Source organism: Drosophila yakuba, chromosome 2R, assembly GCF_016746365.2.
Source record: "Drosophila yakuba strain Tai18E2 chromosome 2R, Prin_Dyak_Tai18E2_2.1, whole genome shotgun sequence".
NCBI lineage: Eukaryota > Metazoa > Arthropoda > Insecta > Diptera > Drosophilidae > Drosophila > Drosophila yakuba.
Window position 1 is genome coordinate 12,566,311 of NC_052528.2, and position 19,563 is coordinate 12,585,873.

The 19,563-nt window shown below is 47.2% G+C and overlaps 8 protein-coding genes across 15 annotated transcripts; 4 read left to right on the forward strand and 4 right to left on the reverse strand.

The window, feature by feature from the left end:
• Window positions 1–683: 683 nt before the first annotated feature.
• Window positions 684–5,528, reverse strand: LOC6530332 (KAT8 regulatory NSL complex subunit 3). Of its 8 annotated transcripts, XM_039371952.2 has the most exons (9): window positions 4,486–5,107; window positions 4,025–4,344; window positions 3,438–3,964; window positions 2,935–3,380; window positions 2,639–2,867; window positions 2,450–2,509; window positions 2,302–2,367; window positions 1,648–2,232; window positions 684–1,594 (listed from the first exon to the last, which is right to left on the reverse strand). In XM_039371952.2, the coding sequence occupies exons 1-9, from the start codon at window positions 4,837–4,839 to the stop codon at window positions 852–854; spliced, it is 3,330 nt and encodes a 1,109-aa protein (XP_039227886.1). In that variant the 5' UTR covers window positions 4,840–5,107; the 3' UTR covers window positions 684–851. The 8 variants fall into 8 exon arrangements, with proteins under 8 accessions (XP_039227886.1, XP_002091259.3, XP_039227884.1 ...); XM_002091223.4 differs by lacking the exon at window positions 4,486–5,107 and adding an exon at window positions 5,263–5,528 and having other exon boundaries at window positions 1,648–2,367; XM_039371950.2 differs by having other exon boundaries at window positions 1,648–2,367; window positions 4,486–5,108.
• Window positions 5,529–5,543: 15 nt separating this feature from the next.
• On the forward strand, window positions 5,544–9,600 carry LOC6530334 (ATP-dependent RNA helicase DHX8). Its single transcript, XM_002091225.3, has 2 exons — window positions 5,544–8,847; window positions 8,934–9,600. The coding sequence occupies exons 1-2, from the start codon at window positions 5,667–5,669 to the stop codon at window positions 9,479–9,481; spliced, it is 3,729 nt and encodes a 1,242-aa protein (XP_002091261.1). The 5' UTR covers window positions 5,544–5,666; the 3' UTR covers window positions 9,482–9,600.
• Window positions 9,496–9,999, reverse strand: LOC6530335 (cytochrome c oxidase assembly factor 5). The gene is made up of 2 exons (XM_002091226.4): window positions 9,662–9,999; window positions 9,496–9,594 (listed from the first exon to the last, which is right to left on the reverse strand). The coding sequence occupies exons 1-2, from the start codon at window positions 9,857–9,859 to the stop codon at window positions 9,553–9,555; spliced, it is 240 nt and encodes a 79-aa protein (XP_002091262.1). The 5' UTR covers window positions 9,860–9,999; the 3' UTR covers window positions 9,496–9,552.
• Window positions 10,000–10,143: 144 nt separating this feature from the next.
• LOC6530336 (transmembrane protein 39A-B) lies at window positions 10,144–11,866 on the forward strand. The gene is made up of 4 exons (XM_002091227.4): window positions 10,144–10,574; window positions 10,642–10,877; window positions 10,932–11,493; window positions 11,564–11,866. Exons 1-4 carry the CDS (start codon window positions 10,305–10,307, stop codon window positions 11,825–11,827), a joined length of 1,332 nt encoding a protein of 443 aa, XP_002091263.1. The 5' UTR covers window positions 10,144–10,304; the 3' UTR covers window positions 11,828–11,866.
• On the reverse strand, window positions 11,819–13,682 carry LOC6530337 (probable cysteine--tRNA ligase, mitochondrial). Its single transcript, XM_002091228.3, has 2 exons — window positions 13,585–13,682; window positions 11,819–13,528 (listed from the first exon to the last, which is right to left on the reverse strand). The coding sequence occupies exons 1-2, from the start codon at window positions 13,593–13,595 to the stop codon at window positions 11,857–11,859; spliced, it is 1,683 nt and encodes a 560-aa protein (XP_002091264.1). The 5' UTR covers window positions 13,596–13,682; the 3' UTR covers window positions 11,819–11,856.
• A 177-nt stretch (window positions 13,683–13,859) lies between these two features.
• LOC6530338 (GDP-fucose protein O-fucosyltransferase 1) lies at window positions 13,860–15,503 on the forward strand. Its single transcript, XM_002091229.3, has 2 exons — window positions 13,860–14,015; window positions 14,071–15,503. Exons 1-2 carry the CDS (start codon window positions 13,898–13,900, stop codon window positions 15,159–15,161), a joined length of 1,209 nt encoding a protein of 402 aa, XP_002091265.1. The 5' UTR covers window positions 13,860–13,897; the 3' UTR covers window positions 15,162–15,503.
• Window positions 15,504–15,514: 11 nt separating this feature from the next.
• On the reverse strand, window positions 15,515–17,184 carry LOC6530339 (eukaryotic translation initiation factor 3 subunit M-like). The gene is made up of 3 exons (XM_002091230.3): window positions 16,934–17,184; window positions 16,638–16,817; window positions 15,515–16,583 (listed from the first exon to the last, which is right to left on the reverse strand). The coding sequence occupies exons 1-3, from the start codon at window positions 16,976–16,978 to the stop codon at window positions 15,645–15,647; spliced, it is 1,164 nt and encodes a 387-aa protein (XP_002091266.1). The 5' UTR covers window positions 16,979–17,184; the 3' UTR covers window positions 15,515–15,644.
• Window positions 17,185–17,511: 327 nt separating this feature from the next.
• LOC6530340 (solute carrier family 25 member 35) lies at window positions 17,512–19,526 on the forward strand. The gene is made up of 3 exons (XM_002091231.4): window positions 17,512–17,958; window positions 18,024–18,159; window positions 18,669–19,526. Exons 1-3 carry the CDS (start codon window positions 17,711–17,713, stop codon window positions 19,194–19,196), a joined length of 912 nt encoding a protein of 303 aa, XP_002091267.1. The 5' UTR covers window positions 17,512–17,710; the 3' UTR covers window positions 19,197–19,526.
• Window positions 19,527–19,563: the final 37 nt, after the last annotated feature.

The following is a 19,563-nucleotide window of genomic DNA, read 5'->3' on the forward strand; positions in this document are numbered from 1 at the left end:
CTATGATTTTTATTTATGAAAGAAATTTTTTTTTCGAGCACTTTAATGCTAAAATATTATATATTAGTATAATTTCTTTTTGATTTCTAAAAAGATATAAATAAGATTTTACGCTATTTTTGTTCAAAAATATCCACTATGTTTAAAGCTTTACTTCAAATGGGTTAACGTGCACTACGTAAACTGAAGAGGGATTTAACAAGAAACCCAGATATATATATATATATATATATATATATATATATACATATATATAGATACACACAAGTATGTGTAGAACTATCCATGCACTTGCCCATGAAACTTCAATGAAACTGTAGCCTTTTTCCAAGCTGCAAAATGCAATTCTAAGCAAAATATCGGTCATCAAAATACAGTTTTGCGAGCACTGGTCGCAGAGCAGCCGTGTGAACACTTTTGCTTGGTTGCATAAGGGCAGAGAAATCGTAATCTTGGGCTAACGCACTTCGAGTAGAAGCATTTGAATACTTTTCCCACGCCGCTGCTGCTTCCTGTGCTCCGTCGCTCTGCAGCAATGGCACCTGAGCATATGGTTTGCACATAGGACCAGCCCATATCAAATCAGTCCATTGGTATGGTAACTTAAAACCCAGACATGGAATTTGCACAGGTCTGCAAGCGAAGCGTTCTTTGAATTCCCAGAACACAAAATAAACTTTTTGTCGATTTACATTGTTCTTTATTTGAACGAAATTATAATCCTTGCAATGAAGGGAAGTGAGTAATTCAAGACCCCTTAATCACTTATTAATTAATGGCTTAACATATTTACAAAAGCTATCATCGAATTACTAAAATGTAACAGGCCCAATTTAAAACATTGTCACATTCTACATTTTGTTCTGAGTTAAAGTAGCAGTTGTCGAAGACGGTGTTGTCGAGGTGGCCGTCACCTTGGAAACGGGCCCAATGTTAACCACTCGTCGCACGCCAGGAGCTCCGGAAGATCCTGATGCGGATGACGAAACAACGGCTCCACCCGGTATACGATTGCCCAGCATCTGCACTGGCAGCTGCTTGAGGCCGGTTGCGGATTTAAAGTAGATATTTCGTACAGAAGGCTTGCCGTCTCCAACAACAGTTTTGGACGATCCCGTATTGATCATCTGAAACTGGGGATAGCTCTTGCTACCGACGCTGCCCGCTTGACGGATTGTGCCTTGAGACAAAACGGAACCAGTGGGTTTAATTGTCTGCACATTGACGGTCTTGGTAACCAGAGATCCTGTGGCTGGATCAACCATGATGGGACTACTGGAAGCTGTGGTCGTCAGTGCTCCTCCTGTCTTTGGGCTGCTCACAATCCTTATAGGGACACGATGAGCACCAGACACCATATTTCCCATTGGCTTAATTGTACTCCGGTTGAGATACACAACTTTATTCTGAGTAGCAAGAGTTCCGCCGGTTGAAGGGGTAAGCAATTGCTGAAGGCCTTTGTTAAGCACAATATTTCCCGGCTTGGTGACTCCACCAATGCTTCCAGTGCTAACCATGCCTGGTGGTTTATTAGCCTCCTTTATGATTTTCTGACTGATGATCAGCGGGCTCTTACTGGCACTTCGAATGGGGGCTGCAAAAATATTTAATTAAAATTGAAAATAAAAAGTATAGCACTTAATGTACCTGATTTTATATCCTTATCCGCCTGTTGATGCTCGGGGATGTTGCCTTCGTTGTCGGCAAAAACAATGGGCATATCGATAATGTTGGACAAATCCATATTCCCGGATCCACTGCCAGAAGCTGTAGTGGGTACGCTCTTGGTAAGATGCAACATGGTCATGCCATTGGCGTTCTTAAACACTGTGTACTTTTGCTGTCCCGTTCCTGTTGATGTCGATGAGCCAGATGCACCAGATGATGTGGCTGCTGTTGCAAATTGCTGCGTTTGTCCCGACGGCGTTTTTAAGGTAAAGATCTGCTGGCCACCAACGGATGAGCCTGGTAGGGTCTTTACAATGCTGCCAATGGTGGCGGTGCTGGCTGTACCGACACTCGGCTTGTTCAGCGTGTAGTTGATGAGTTTTCCCTGTGTGGGTAGCGATTTGATTTGCACAAACTGGCTAGATGGGATCATCTTAATCTTGGTTCCAGCTGCGAGATTAACGGGCGGCAGTTGTTTTCCCAAAACACCGGGAGTTATCACCTTTGGCACGCCTGCCGACCCACCTGCAGTGGTTTGGCCATCTTCATAGTCAAGGGCATCATCTAGTATGAATTCAATGGATTGGTTTAGTTCTTCGCTGCTCAGTTTCGGTTTGTCTGGATGAGGTGCACCTTTTTGTTTTACATAGCGTGCCGAGCCACCGACATTGGGGAGGGGGCGTGTTCGGGGTCTTCCAACTGAAGGGGGTAAAAATGTTAGTTGATGAATCGGGGGAGACAGCCACAAGTGGCTCTAGAGGAAGACCCGAAATGAATTTACCCTTTCGCTTCACAGCAAACGGATCAATAAGGCGCGGTGGCTTCGGCTTGTGGACGCGATCTTGATCAATGGATCAATATTAATTGGGATCATTTTGGTTAAGTGGTTAGTGAGTTAACATGCGGGATGGATGGATATTAGGATGATCTGGTTGGAATGGAATGCTACATTTGGAATACTGGTACTTACTGTGTGGGACAAACTTTGATTTGGACGGATGACCCATTGGGTCGTCTAAAGTACCGTCCATCTTTCGCTTACGCATCTGCTGAACAGCTTTGTTTGCGTTTCCATCGGCCAAGATGTGACCTGACTGCTTTTGCTGTCGCTGGTAGCCCTGTTGGTGCATTAAAGATGTAGGCATGCGCGGTCCAGGTGGATTGCTTAGCGTTCTGTTCACAAACTCAAAGACTTCCTCCTGCAAATCATAGTATGTATTAATACAGAGTTCTTGTTGTATTAAAAAATTCCCATTTTGAACTTACGACAACCATATAATCAACCATGGACTGTGTAACGCCTTCTATTCGGCGCTTGCTCTTGGGAACACGCAGGGCATCATCTGCACTGCCCACCACCACAAGCGAAGATTCGGACTGCATTCGTTCGCGCAACCCTTCCATTTCTTCCTGACTTGTGCGTGCCGAATTTTGACCGATGACAAAGAGTATCGGCGCTTTTATGTCCAGCATGCGATCATCGGGTGTACCGCGTGGCCCACGCGCTGTGTTGTAAGCAAAACCCATGCACACCACACAGGCAACACTCTCCGAAAGAGCAACCTGTAGAGCCAAGGCAGATCCAGCATTAAATCCAACGAGTATGATGCCACGGCTGGGGTTGTCTGTGCGCAATTCGTTGATTTTGACGCGTGTGAGAGACACAATGGTTTCGGACACCTGGTCTAGATTCTGATTGCCAATTCGGTTGTCTATAAAAGTAAAGCAGTTAATTAAACAAATCTAGGTAGTTCCAGTTCTAAACATACTTGTATTAGGCAGCGAAATCTGAACCACCTGAGTGATAGTAGCCAATGACTGGTACCACTTCTGCATGCGATCCGAAACTGTTCCACTGGTCGGCATTGTGGGCAGCACCACCATGATGGCGTTATGGGTAAGCTGACGGCCCTTGGGCAGGATATTTGGTTCCCAGCGTTTTTTCATCACCGGTGCCAGCAGCTCTTGACTATTGTTTAATGGTCTACCGAACAGCATCTTGTCCACTAAAGTGGGCAACTTGGTCTTCAGTGTCTGCAGAATTTCGAGGTAGGAGGCCATATACGAAGGCGACAAGTGCTCCATGAGCAAAGCATGAATCCACTGCGTAATGCGTGACTCCCAAGCCACGCTAGCCAGAAGTTTGCGAAACCTGGACGCGGATTTGTCCGAGCTTATGCGACGATGGATGGGCTCGTGCTGGCGTTTGTCATTGGCCAGGCGAGCCAACTGATCCTGGTCCAGAATTGTGCACACCCTTTCGAAAACCGTCTCCTGCGTGGGCGTCCAATTAAATCTGTGTGGTCGGAGATATTAAATTGTACAGTTTTTCTAGTGCCTTAGGTAGAAAACTCACTTATTAACGCGCGTCACCCAATCTTGTTCGTCGGAATTGTTGTTCTTCACGTATTTAGCAATGCGAGCGCATTCATTCATTGCCTCCTTGGCGGCTATCTCATCGTAGGGCGGCACATGTGCCTGCTGCATCTCAGACAGTTCCTCCTGCTGCGGCGGATATGTATGGCAACTGGGACACTGTGGCGGATGGTGGACCAGAATGTTCCTTGCGGGCATGAGGCCATTGCTAACATCGCTGCGCACTGGCGTATCCCGCATATAGCTGTGCTCCATTTTCTCGCTAAATGAGGATTCGCTGGGCGCCGAAATGGTACTGGACTGAAGAATAAAAGCAAAAAATTAGTGTTTTATACCGGCAAGGAGGTACATTAGTGAGATGAGTGATTTGGCTGGGGATGTTAGGGCGCATGCAGTGCTGGTTAGTGGGTGATGACATGATGCCTCTAGTTTAAACATTACACTCTCTGTTGGCGTGCAGGGCGATGTAACGACCAGGGCGGGTGACGTAATCATCGACGGTGCCTTTGGCGGAGAACTGACTTTGATGGAGCCCGACATGGAGGCAGCGCTGCCCAGGGAGCCGGCCTTTACCACATAATAAGCGGCACTGGATCCGCCCATTGGCGAATTGTTTGTTTTTGTTGCGGTCGTCGCCGCCGCCGACGTTGCTGTTGATGTGTGTGTATGTGTGCTGTATGTCGTTCTGCCTGTTCCGACGCGAGTCAGAAATTTGCTGGGACTGTAGGTTATAATCGAGCCTCTGGCCTCTGAGGCTTGCGGCTGAATTTTACTGGCACTTGTCAATTCCTTCATTGTTAATTATTAATAATGCGTTAAACTGGCTAACCGAAGTTGATATTCTTCTTCTTTTCTACGTCGTAGTCGCACTTGTGACGTTCGGAAGCAGCTGCGAATGCCGCAACCCCCTAGCCTACCGCCCAATCAAAGGTCACTCGCGAATCGCACTGATTTTAAACAATTTTACCAGCAATTCTTATTGATTTTCTGGTATTTGCTAGTACACAACGCGAATTTTCGTCGCTGCAAAATATGGCGTGCCTAAAGTGGCCTTGCCACATCTGAAAATAAAATCTCAATCTGGCAACTCTGTGACTACCCCGAACCTCAGGCCCCGCGCTGCTAATAATTCTATTTCACAACAAAACGCCAATGAATAGAATATTGCTGATGAAGGACACGTCGAGCAATTACTCTTCTATGCAGAATGTTACTTACACTCTCGCTGGGCGTGGGGGTGGTGGGCGGCACTAGCTCTATGACGCCGTCCAGTGCCTGGGCCGCGATTTTCTGTCCCTGCTCCTGGGACACATTCTGCACTAAATTGCCACCGCTCTGCAGAAAATCGTTGAAGCAGTCAAAGAACGAAGACATATTCCGATGTATCTTTGATTGAAATATAGATTATTTATACTTTTGACAACAAAAACGCGACAAAAATAAGCGGAGCGTCACAGACCGAGTGATAGGGGCTAGAGCTGCCACCTCGTTCAGATGTTTTCACGCACTTGGCAACACCGCGGCGTGCTGAAACAGCTGATCGCGCTTTGTTGCAGTGGGAAATTTTTCTGAAATTTCCACAAATTTTGGAAAATTTATCTGAATTAGTACTCTCTGACGGCATGGACGAGCTGCAGAAGTTAGAGTACCTTTCGCTGGTCTCGAAAATCTGCACGGAACTGGACAATCACTTGGGCATCAACGACAAGGACCTGGCCGAGTTTATCATCGATTTGGAAAACAAAAATCGCACATACGATGCATTTCGCAAGGCCCTGCTGGAGAATGGCGCCGAATTCCCGGACTCCTTGGTCCAAAACCTGCAGCGCATCATTAATCTTATGCGCCCCAGTAGACCCGGCGGCGCTAGCCAGGATAAAATTGGCGGCGACAAGAAGGAAGACAAGAAATCGCAACTGTTGAAAATGTTCCCCGGTCTGGCTTTGCCCAATGACACCTTCAGCAAAAAGGAGGAGAGCGATGGCGAAGGGAAGTTGAAACCGGAGAAGCATTCCGAAACGCACAAAAAAACAGATATGAGCGATGTGGATGCAGCTATGATGGAGCTGGAAGCGCTGGCCCCCGGCGAGGGTAACACAGTGGTAAGACCTGCCAAGGAAGTCAGTTCCAAGGACCGTCACAAGCGCAGAAGTAGGGATCGAGACACAAAGAGACGCAGTAGATCGCGGGAGGATAGACACGCTGATCGCCGCAGAAGCAGATCGCGAGACAAGGAGCGCCGTCGACGAAGCCGCTCCCGAGACAATCGCCGCAGAAGCAGATCCCGCGAGGATCGTGATCGTGATCGAGACAGAGAGCGACGTCACAGGAGATCCAGCTCAAGAGATCGCCACGAACGTCGCAGACGAAGCCGATCTCGTTCCACAGAACGTAAAGATAGGAGAGCTCGCTCGAAGGATCGCAGTGAAAAGATGCCGCCACCCTCTGCCGCCATGACCGATGATCCGGAGGCGGGCAAGATCTACTCCGGAAAGGTAGCTAATATCGTACCCTTTGGCTGCTTCGTACAGCTTTTTGGACTGCGGAAACGCTGGGAAGGCTTAGTACACATCTCACAACTAAGAGCAGAAGGACGCGTGACAGATGTAACGGAGGTAGTCACTCGGAATCAGACTGTTAAAGTGAAAGTGATGTCAATAACTGGCCAAAAAGTTTCGTTGTCAATGAAAGAGGTGGACCAGGACTCCGGAAGGGATCTTAATCCACTGTCACACGCGCCAGAAGACGACGAGTCCCTAAGGGATCGAAATCCAGATGGACCCTTTAGCAGCAGCACATCGATGTTGAACCTGCAAGGCAATGGGTTGGATGGTGACGAGCACGAGTCCAGGAAACGTGTGACTAGGATCTCCAGTCCCGAGCGCTGGGAAATCAAGCAGATGATTAGTTCCGGTGTGTTGGACAGAAGTGAGATGCCCGATTTCGACGAGGAAACTGGCCTATTGCCGAAAGATGAAGACGACGAAGCCGATATCGAAATTGAGATTGTGGAAGAGGAGCCCCCCTTCCTCTCTGGACACGGTAGAGCCTTACACGATCTGTCTCCAGTGCGAATTGTAAAAAATCCCGATGGCTCTCTAGCTCAAGCTGCCATGATGCAATCGGCTTTGTCTAAGGAGCGTCGTGAGCAGAAGATGCTGCAGCGCGAACAAGAAATGGAAGCTCTGCCAACGAGCCTCAATAAGAATTGGATTGACCCACTGCCGGAGGAAGAGAGCCGCAACCTAGCGGCCAACATGCGAGGAATGGGTGCTGCTCCCGCTGAAGTTCCAGAATGGAAGAAGCATGTTATTGGCGGCAAAAAGTCCTCATTCGGTAAGAAGACTGATCTGACGCTGGTGGAGCAGCGCCAGTCGTTGCCCATATACAAACTGCGAGATGATCTGATCAAGGCGGTCACGGACAACCAGATCCTTATTGTGATTGGAGAAACTGGTTCAGGAAAAACCACACAGATCACTCAGTATTTGGGCGAATGTGGATTCACTGCTAGAGGAAAAATTGGCTGCACCCAACCCAGACGAGTGGCTGCCATGTCGGTGGCCAAGCGTGTGGCGGAGGAGTACGGTTGCAGGTTAGGCCAGGAAGTAGGCTACACCATTCGTTTCGAGGATTGCACCAGTCCGGAAACCATAATTAAGTACATGACGGATGGTATGTTGCTCCGTGAGTGCCTGATGGAGGCGGAGTTGAAAAGCTATTCGGTCATTATGTTGGATGAAGCTCACGAACGGACGATTCATACGGATGTGCTCTTCGGCCTGCTCAAGACAGCCGTGCAAAAGCGACCAGAACTGAAGCTAATTGTCACATCAGCCACCTTGGACGCGGTAAAGTTCTCGCAGTATTTCTTCAAGGCGCCAATCTTCACAATTCCCGGAAGAACCTTTCCGGTGGAGGTTTTATATACTAAGGAACCAGAGACGGATTATTTGGATGCCTCTCTGATTACAGTGATGCAAATACATTTGCGAGAACCTCCTGGTGACATTCTGCTCTTCCTTACGGGTCAGGAAGAAATCGACACGGCTTGCGAAATTCTGTACGAGCGAATGAAGAGTTTGGGACCGGATGTCCCCGAGCTGATTATACTGCCGGTGTATTCAGCATTGCCATCCGAAATGCAGACGCGAATATTTGATCCTGCGCCCGCTGGAAGCCGAAAGGTTGTTATTGCCACCAATATTGCTGAAACTTCCCTGACAATCGATGGCATTTTCTATGTGGTAGATCCTGGTTTCGTGAAACAGAAGGTGTACAACTCGAAAACGGGCATGGACTCGCTGGTGGTCACTCCCATTTCACAAGCAGCAGCAAAGCAAAGAGCAGGAAGAGCCGGGCGTACAGGTCCAGGCAAAACGTACCGTCTTTATACGGAGCGTGCGTATCGAGATGAAATGCTGCCCACACCTGTGCCGGAAATCCAGCGCACCAATCTTGCCACAACAGTGCTGCAGCTGAAGACAATGGGGATAAACGATCTGCTGCACTTTGATTTCATGGACGCCCCGCCTGTGGAATCGCTGGTAATGGCGCTCGAGCAACTACATTCCCTCTCAGCATTGGATGACGAAGGTCTGCTTACTCGACTGGGCAGACGGATGGCCGAGTTTCCCCTCGAGCCGAATCTCTCCAAGATGCTTATCATGTCCGTCGCTCTGCAGTGCTCCGATGAGATTTTGACCATTGTTTCAATGCTCAGTGTGCAGAACGTGTTCTACAGGCCAAAGGACAAGCAGGCACTGGCGGATCAGAAAAAGGCCAAATTCAATCAGGCGGAAGGTAAGTCAATCATCATTTCAATCAGCCGTAAGGTGGAATTTCGAGTGGTATTTATGAAACAATTACTAACGATCCCTTTTCCACAGGTGACCATCTGACGCTGCTAGCGGTATACAACAGTTGGAAGAACAACAAATTCTCAAATGCCTGGTGCTACGAAAACTTCGTACAGATCCGAACTCTGAAACGCAGCCAGGATGTGAGGAAGCAGCTGCTGGGAATCATGGACAGGCATAAATTGGATGTGGTATCCGCTGGAAAAAACTCTGTGCGAATTCAAAAGGCAATCTGCTCCGGATTCTTCCGCAATGCAGCGAAAAAGGATCCGCAGGAGGGATATCGTACCCTCGTCGATTCACAGGTGGTTTACATCCATCCGTCAAGTGCTCTCTTCAATCGCCAGCCAGAGTGGGTCATCTATCACGAGCTGGTGCAGACCACCAAGGAGTATATGCGTGAGGTTACCACGATCGATCCCAAATGGCTGGTAGAGTTTGCTCCGTCCTTCTTCCGCTTCTCGGACCCCACGAAGCTAAGCAAATTCAAGAAGAATCAGCGCCTGGAGCCGCTGTACAACAAGTACGAGGAGCCCAATGCCTGGCGTATCTCTCGCGTCCGTCGGCGACGCAATTAATGGACTAACCCCGATCATGTGTGTAATTTTTTGTATTTTAAGCGCTTAATAATATAATTTAAGTTTAAACCTCAGTAGCCTTTGCGACCTCGAAAGCGCTGTCGGTTGTCCAACTGAAAAAGTATTAGTAGAGTAATATGTGATAGCTGGGGGAACAATGGATATTTTATAGAGACCCACCAGGGAGCGCTTGCACTCATAGAAGGTGTTGCGGAGCACCTGGCATTCGGATGGAACGTTGTTGTCCTGGAGGCACTGGCGCGGCGTCTTGCCCATTTTGCAGCAATCGCTCTCTAGGAGGCACATCTTCAGATCCGCACGCACGCCCGCGCACGCTGTCTCATCGGCCAGCCGCTCGTTTCCCTCGTAGCGCATCATTTTCGGATGTATTTGAGAACTTTAATGTATACTTTTGATTATTCTGTGGAGCAGTTACAAAACCAATGGACAGCTGATAAACAAGCAGCCGGCTTAATGTTGGTTAACGTTCAAAGTGTAAACAGCTGCTGTCATGGGCGTATTGTTAAATCAGAAGGGGTTTATGGCAGTTTTGTTTTCTATACAAAGGACAAAGTTTTATACAAATCCCTTACATAAAAAGCTTGAACTAAATTGTTTTACACCCACTCTTCTGAAAATTCATAAAACATATATAATGAATTATGCCACATGATTTCTAAATATTTTACGGTGTTCAACACTGCCATTGAACCAGAAAAAGTGCTGTAAATGGTGCAAAGTTAGGTCCTCCACCCGCACAAAAACATTGTCGCTTGAATTTATTTAAATGTAGCTCCCGGTACCAGCGATTAAAGCAATCGATATGACCTACGACGAGCGCAGTAGCGATGGTAGCAGCTCCAGCGAAACACACGATTCCTTCGCCCACCTGCTGGCTCCTAAACAGGGCCAATCCCAGACGCCGGCCACAGCGATGCCCAAGCACATTCCCTTCCCGGAGCACGCCACCACATCCGAGTGGCTCAGCGAACTCATCATGTGCGCCTTTACCATGGGCTCGGCCATCGTTCAGTTCATCAACATCTACAGAACCAACTGGTGGCTGCCTCAGGCACACACCAGGCACATGGTGGTGGGTTTGGCGAGGTCCCCAACTTCTTTATTAAGAACCCTAATCTATCAACTATCTTTACATCCAGAACATCGAGCTGATCGATCCGTATCTTCGCTATCTCCTGCTCATACTCAATACGCGAAGACTGATTTACTGCTTGCTGCTGGTGAAGATCAGGAAGGGAAATGAGAAGAGCCGGGATCTTATCCGTCTGGGAATCAAGTACGGATTTGGAGGCCTTGTGCAACTGTCTTTGGGTTTCTGCGCCATGAAGCTATATCAGCAGCACACATATATACTCCTTCTCTTCCTGTCGTATCCGTAAGAATGAAAATTATATTATGCCAAAAGATATTCTCACATTCGCTTTTATAGAGTGGTCATCTACCTGCTGATCTTCGGCTTCCAGCTGGAGCCTTTCCTGCGCACCAGATTTGAGCTGCCGGGCGTGTATATCAACGACCTACCGGTCCATAGCTGCACCACCAATCCGGTCAACATAAGGGACGAGGTGGAGACACTCCGACATGACTTCAACAAACGTTTCAAGCAGCTTATCTTCACCTCCATGGTGAATGCATACTACTCTGGCCTGGTGCCTTGTTGTCTGGCCGTCACTGTCCAATACAATGTGCTTCGAGCTGCCCAGCACTGCATCATCGTTTGCCTCGGCGCTTTCAGTCTATGTGCCGTTTTCCTGTATCCTGCCAAGTATAGTGATACATTACATCGGGCTACTTTACATTTGGGCTGCTGGCAGCGCATTGACCGGGAGCCTGCGCCTTCGCAGTTAATAGTAGCCGCCAGTGCTCTCACCTGGTCAAAATACTCTTCCTACAACCACGGCACTGTGGTAAAGCACAACGGGGGTCTCTACAGAAGTCAGGGTATGGTTACTGTGGCCACTCCAGGAAACGTCAGTCACGCTCGATTTTACGTGGGTATTTCAGAACTAGGATTTTTAGGACTATGTATATTCAACCCACGTTTTTTAATCGTTTTTTCAGAAACTCTTTCACAACCCCACCATAATTTATTCCACATTGGCCGTTCTTCAGGCTGCCGTGCTGCTAGTAGAGATAGGGTCACTAAGCGCAGACAGTGTCGAGTGGCACTTTGTCCTCTCCATCAGCTTCGTCGCCTTCACCAGCATGGGCGCCTTCTTTAAGCTGGTGCGGGACTACCTCATCACTAAAGACCTATACAAGACGGAGCACGCCGTGGCGCCCGACCAACCCTTCCGACAACGCATGAGAGATGCATTTATGTAGTATCGATCCAAAGAATAATATATTTACTTTTATTCGGCAGAGCTTTTGCTTTTGTTATCTGGCTTTTCGCAAGACACGGCAAACACCCATGAGCTGCCCTGCTTATGGTCGCGGACCTGTATACCGTGCTGTTGTAGCAGGCTCCTCAGCTCATCACAGGCGGCTAAAAGCTGCTGATTTTTAACATCTCCGGAGATGGCCCTTTCCCGCATTCTCCCTCGTACGTTTATCACATCATTCACAAGCAAAGAAGGATCAATTCCATGATCCGAAAAGGAAACCTTTTCCTGCAACGGTTCTCTGTCTTGAAACTCCGTTAGTCCAAACGTGACTATGACACGGTTTATGAAGTTTCCAGCTGCCAACAGCAGATCAATGCAGTATGCGGGCTCCTCCTGCGCGTCCACTTGCTGCTCATTTATGCAGCGACTTATGCTGCTCATCTGATCCATTAGCACGCTGATAGCTCTGGCGGTATCAAAGTCATCTCGAAGGCAATTATCGAATTCGGTTACTGTGTAAGTCAGTTGGGCCTTTAGCGCTCCTTCATCCAATAGGTGGACCGGTTTTAGAAATTGTGTATAGGCACTCAAATCTGCCTGGAAGTTTTTGAACCGCTGCAGGGTCTGGCGAGCCGTAACCATCAATTGATCGCTATAGGGCATGGCATTGCGGTAATTGGACAGTAGGCAGGCCATACGAAACTCATCAGCGGTGTACTTTTTAAGTAACTCGGACACTGAGATCGTGTTGCCCAGCGACTTTGACATCTTCTGAGCATCTCCAACCATATGCAGTTGTCCGGTGTGCAACCAGTAGTTTACCCACTGGTCCGTTTTATACCGTGCACAGCACTGCGCCTCCTCGTTTTCGTGGTGCGGAAAACGCAAGTCCAAGCCGCCGGCATGGAAATCCAACTGGCGGCCAAAGAAAAGACCAGCAATGGCGCTACATTCGATGTGCCAACCGGGGCGTCCCTCACCACCCCAAGGTGCCTCCCAGGTGGGCTCACTGCCACTTTTACGCGCCTTCCACAGGGCAAAATCGGCACTGTTTCGTTTGATAGATCCTCGCTCCAATTTCTCCTTGCTTAGGCCTAAGTTTTCAAGCTTTCCATAGTTCTGGCTTTTGGAGACATCAAAGTAAACAGAGTTATCCGGGGTAACGTAAGCCTGCTTCTGGTCTATCAGCTGCTGGATGAACTGAATAATAACAGGCATGGTGGTAGTCACATGACTGCGCACATCAGCCGGCTGAACATTGAGACGCGACATGTCCTGACGGAATTCCGCTTCATATGCTCGCGCCATCTTCTGCCAGTCAAGTCCAGCGAGCTGAGCCCGTTTAATGATCTTGTCGTCCACATCCGTTATGTTCATGGCTGTCACCAGATTGATTTTAAAGTAATCGCGGAGAATGCGCTGCAGGATGTCTACCTTGACGTAGGTACTGGCATGGCCAAGATGCGCAGAGTCATAAACTGTGGGTCCGCAAGTGTACCAGGTGACCATTTGGGGGTTGCGTAGGATTAAGGGTACCTTCTGGCGCAGTCCGTGATTGTATATATTGATTCCTGTGTGCTGGCCAACTGGTTTTCGCCATTTAAATGTACTTTCCGGCTTTTGAGTCTCCTCCGTAAAGTTACGCCGGCAAATGAGAGCTGGTCTCGTTCTACTGTAAAGAGGCCGGAGCACCTCTTTGCTGTGGATAGAATTTAGTTTTATGAATACAACAAATGCTACCAAATAAATACTTACAGGCTATACATTATTATTTTTGTTCAATTTAGCTTAAACTCTAAAGTAAATATCCTAAGTTGCATGTAAACAATAACATCTGATTGGAAAAAAGTAGGTTGCCAGACCTAAGTGTTTTTCCCATAGTAGGAAAGTTCAAATAAAATGAAGAAATTAAATTCACAAACATTTCACAAATTTATAAATATATATTGAAAGTACGAAATTTATATTTACTACATTAAAACCATTTCAAACATATTGTAATGTGGCAAATAGAACCACCCTAATTTACAGAGCTGCCACCTGTTCAGAGAAAATCGAAGCCGGCAGAATGCAGTGGCTTAAAATGAAGCTTCGCTTTGTAAACTTAATTTTACTATTAATTAGCTCAGCATGCGCCCAATTAGGGGGCGATCCCAACGGCTACCTCACCTACTGCCCCTGTATGGGTAAGTTTCACTTCGAGATTACCAAAGAACACCAAATAAACCGCGCTTTTCAAAGGACGCTTTGGCAACCAGGCCGACCACTTCCTGGGATCATTGGCCTTCGCCAAGGCTTTGAATCGCACCCTGATCCTGCCGCCGTGGGTGGAGTACCGAAGGGGCGAACTGCGATCCCGGCAGGTACCGTTCAATACATATTTTGAAGTGGAGCCCCTGAAAGAATACCATCGCGTCATCACCATGGCAGATTTCATGTGGCACCTGGCCGACGACATTTGGCCGGAATCGAAGCGAGTGTCCTTTTGCTACAAGGAGCGATATAGCCTTCAGCAGGAGAAGAACGATCCAGACAAGCCCAATTGCCACGCCAAGGATGGCAATCCCTTCGGTCCCTTTTGGGACACTTTTCACATCGACTTTGTGAGGTCAGAGTTCTATGCCCCCCTCCATTTTGATGTGCACCATAGCAACGAAGCTGCCAAGTGGCAGGCCAAGTATCCTGCAGAATCATATCCCGTACTCGCATTTACCGGAGCTCCGGCTAGTTTTCCTGTTCAGTTAGAGAACTGCAAACTGCAACGCTACTTGCACTGGAGTCAAAGGTATAGGGACGCATCAAAGGATTTCATCCGAGAGCAGTTGCCGCGGGGTGCCTTTTTGGGCATTCATCTGCGCAACGGCATCGATTGGGTGAGAGCCTGTGAGCACGTTAAGGATAGCCAGCATCTGTTTGCCTCGCCGCAATGCTTGGGCTATAAAAATGAACGAGGTGCACTCTACCCGGAGCTCTGCATGCCCTCCAAGGAGGCCATCATTCGCCAGCTAAAGAGAACCATTAAGAACGTGCGCCAGACGCAGCCGGACAATGAAATCAAATCAGTTTTTGTGGCATCAGACTCCAACCACATGATTGGCGAACTAAACACGGCGCTTAGTCGCATGGGCATCAGTGTGCACAAGCTACCGGAGGATGATCCTTACCTGGACTTGGCCATTCTTGGACAGTCAAACCACTTTATCGGTAACTGTATCTCCTCCTACTCGGCATTCGTTAAGAGAGAACGGGATGTGCATGGCTTTCCATCATACTTCTGGGGATTCCCCAAGGAAAAGGATCGAAAGCATTCAAACGTGCACGAGGAATTGTAACTGACCAACAGGAAAATCTACTTAAATACTCGAATAGGCTATCTTTCGGTTTTCTCTCCTAATATTAAACAGTTTTATAACACTTCTCGAATAAGTTAGATGGAAGTTTCAACTTACAGCAAAATTTAGTTATTTTTATTTTTACAAAAAACGAACAAATTTCATGAATTTACTTTAAACATACCAATACATTGTATTTTTAACGAATTTCTCTATCAGTATAACTATCGTTTATTCTTTTACTTTAGTTCTTCAAAAGGATTATGTAAAAACCGTTAAATGCCTTTAAAAACACTACAACTTAATTGTAAGCTATTAAAGTATTCCTCGCATTTATCAAAACACTTGTTTGCTACCGATTTTACTTATAAATTTATTCAAGTTATCCAGCTCTCTCATTCTTGAAAATAATTTAGGTCGTAACTCCTTTGCCCCGAGGCCAGCATTTGTTCATCATCAGTGCAGTTTTCGGAAGTAGTTCGCCTAGTGTATCAGCTTCTGGGAGCGAGCCAGGTCCACTTGCGCCGAGGAGACGCTCGTTAGGCCCTCGCGCACTGTGCTGAGGTTCTCCTTCCATGCCTGCAGCAGATCGCGGAGCTGCTCCCACTGTGGTGCTCCGAAGGTTCTGTGCATTGTGGATGTAATGTGGACCTTGTGGTTGGCCTGATCTAGACGTGCGCGTACCAGCTTTGTTTTCAGCACCTCGATAACGAAGGGCTCAACCTCGTCTTCGTTGATCTGCAGCTCCTTGGTCAGCGTTTCGAATGTCATCTCCGGGCTGCTTTCAGCCAGCTGCATGAAGGTCAGCAGACGCATCTTCTTCATGTTCTGCTCATGGTTTAATCCCTGAGAGTTAACGAACTCCCTGTGATCCTCATAGAACTGCACGTACGCAGGCAGCTTCTCCGACACGAAGATGGACAGCAGGTCGTGGATGAGGTCGCCCTCCAAAAAGCGCACAGGCTTCAGCGCCAGCAGAGGATCCAGCAGGAATGTATTGGGATCGGCCAAGGCAGTCACAATGCACTTCATGGCATCCTCACGGGCCACACAAGCATTGTCCGCGGTGTAGGTGCCCAGCAACTCGATCATAACCTTGGAAGACAGCTCGAGGTTGGTGTCCTTGGTCACATCGTGCAGAAGACGGTACAGTTTCTGCATCTGTTCCGACGAAGGTGGGCAGTTGGCAAACTGGGACTTCAGCTGATCCACTCCTGTGAAAACTTCCAGCACCTGTTCGCACTGCTTGGCCACCTGGACCAGGTGGTAGTACACATGGTAGCGCAAGGGAGAAGCGGTGTCCAGGTTGTTGAACAGACGCCACAACGACTGGAGGCACACCTTGCCTAGGGGAAGATTAGGAGCCTTGGTCATCTTCTCGCAGTAGGCCAGCACAATGTTCTCACCGCGATCCAGGGGTATCTAAAATATTGGAGAGTATTATATGGCGTTCATATTGTATACCGTATTACTCACCGTGATCATGATGGACACAATGCTGTTCAGAATGCCGTCAATCTGCGAGGGCTCACCATCCTTAAAGCAAACGTCGCAAACGCCGATGATCTTGTGCAAATCATCCTCCACACCTTTATTGGATTTCTCCGATGAGATTTCGGCTCCCAGCTTCTTGAAATACTTGCGCAGCTCTTGCACCTTTTAATAAATTGCGAAAAATATTAGTTTTGTTTTGCAGCAAGAGGAAGACATAACCTCAATTCGGACCAGGAGCCGCCCAAATACACGGCTTAAGTTTGTAATTTTTACTATACCTGCTCGTCCAGGGACAGGTCTATGAAAACCGGATGCGAAGTCATGGTTTCGTTAAATGTTATTCCACTTTTTTTAACAAATGCAGCTGAAAATAACACGCACACACGTCTTCGGCGCTTTGACAGCTCGAAAGGAAAGAGAGCGACCTGTGCTGCCGGTCTGGTTCGTTTCCCGCCAATTAGAGATGCTGTTAAACAAGGGATCGAAATAATAACGAATGTAATAAACGTAGACACTTAAAATATGTAATATTCCTCTAAACTTCACTCAGTTCAATAAAATAAAAAACGTTTTGGCTCAGCGAGTATATTAATGTTGACATGAAAATCAATATAATTAATGTTTTGACGGGACTCCAGCTATCAATAAACCTAGGAAACAGTAGAGTTGCCGGATCTAATCAACCATTTAAATCACAGTGATTTCTTCGCGGTACCGTTACTGACGTTCTTAAACATATTTCCCCTGAATTTTAAATTTACCACCCAGTATTATTTATTTTACAATTATTACTTTAAAGTTAAGCAGAATAATACATATTTTAATTTCGCGACAGTGTGGCAACTCCACTGCAACTAAGTTATATTGCTCGCCAAATTTATATTATATTTGTATAACGGGCGAGGAGAGCACAGTAGTGCCAGCTAATCGCGGCGGAGAATTATGAAATACACGGCACATACGCATCGTGCGGCTTCTTAGAGCCACAGAGATCCCGCAGCAGGCGGCACAACAGTTTCTAGTCAACTACTATCCTCAACGGAACTCGTGATTACATGGCTACATCGGATTTTGTTCTGGGCGGCCTGGCCTCCGTGGGTGCCACCTTCTTCACCAATCCGATCGAGGTGATCAAGACTCGGATCCAGCTGCAGGGCGAGTTGGCGGCGCGGGGAACGTATGTGGAGCCCTACAAGGGAATTGTCCATGCCTTCGTCACAGTGGCCAAAAACGATGGCATTCTCGGCCTCCAAAAGGGCCTCGCACCGGCGTTGTACTTCCAGTTCATCATCAATTCCTTCCGGTGGGAATTAGCCAACACCTATACCTTATATTTATTAATCATAAGCTCAAATTTGCATTCCCCAGACTCAGCATTTATTCGGAAGCAATGGAGAGACGGTGGATGCACAACCGGAGTGGCGAGGTGTCCTACGGATTGGGACTCATGTGGGGCGCCATTGGCGGCGTCGTGGGCTCCTACTGCTCCAGTCCCTTTTTCCTGGTACGCCAATTGTGGGGATGTTTCGGAAGATTACATAAACAAATAGCTTATCTAAATGAGCCGCGTGCTCGTCAGCATTATGGACCTGCCACAGATAAAAGCCTCCATTGGCAACTGTCTATCAGTATCTAAGCATTACTATTTCAAGATATCCAGGCAGAAATTATCATACTTCTGAATATTCCATTTTTTTTTGCATTTAAATGGTATGGCATTGCTTATTACTTTATGACATAACTCATTGGATGCTAGCCAATTTCTATTAAAACATTTTTAAGATCTGGAAGCGGAAAAAACCTATGCTAAATAAGTTAATTAGTACTGTAAATATTAACTTATTGTTTTTCTGTCACAATCCATTCCCAAGTATATTTTATTTGTCTTACGGACTAAGAACATTTGCTTTCCATATGTCATTTTTTTGTTTGAATTCTGAATTTTACATTTTTCTTTTATGTGCAAGTTAATATTACTATATCCTTACCTATTTTCCATTCTTTTGCATCCAGATCAAAACTCAGCTGCAGTCACAAGCTGCAAAGCAAATCGCAGTGGGCTACCAGCATGCCCACACTTCCATGAGCGATGCCCTGCGTCAGATCTACTCCAAGAATGGAGTACGCGGACTCTGGAGAGGATCTGTGGCCGCATTGCCCAGGGCGGCTTTGGGATCAGGTGCCCAGATAGCCACCTTTGGCAAGACCAAAGCCCTTTTGGTGGAGTACGATTTGGTGACGCAGCCCACATTGAACTCCTTCTCGGCTGGCTTGATAGCAGGATCCATTATGTCGGTGGCCATAACACCGCCGGATGTAATTACCACGCGATTGTACAACCAGGGTGTGGACGCCGAGGGACGTGGTCTTCTTTATCGCGGCTGGGTTGACTGCTTTGTGAAAATCCTGCGATCGGAGGGCGTCTATGGTATGTACAAGGGCTTCTGGGCCAACTACCTGCGCATTGCCCCACACTCAACACTTGTACTGCTCTTCTTTGACGAGCTCATCGCCGTACGCACTAAGTATAGAAATCATTGACCCCAAAGATCACTGGCTAGGTAGCATTAATTTAAGTACAAACTCGTTCAAATATTTTCCAATACCCGCAAATATACACTTTGTTTTTTATTGTTAAGCCAAGTTCAGATAAACAAAATTGAATGTATGTCGGTTATCGCTTATAATTTGTTTGCCTAAATCTGGCTTTAGTCTGTAGCGAGTAGCCAAAAGTCCTAGTTCCAATCTCTTAGACTAGTAAAGCCCCAGAACCAACTTGTGCCTTCAGTAATCTAATTTAAGAGCTGTTCCTGTAGCCATTAACCGTGCAATACTTTTGTGAAATAAACCAGTTAGGCTGTTACTTTTTAACACATATTGTTCTCAAGTCTTAAGCAGCTGCTTATCG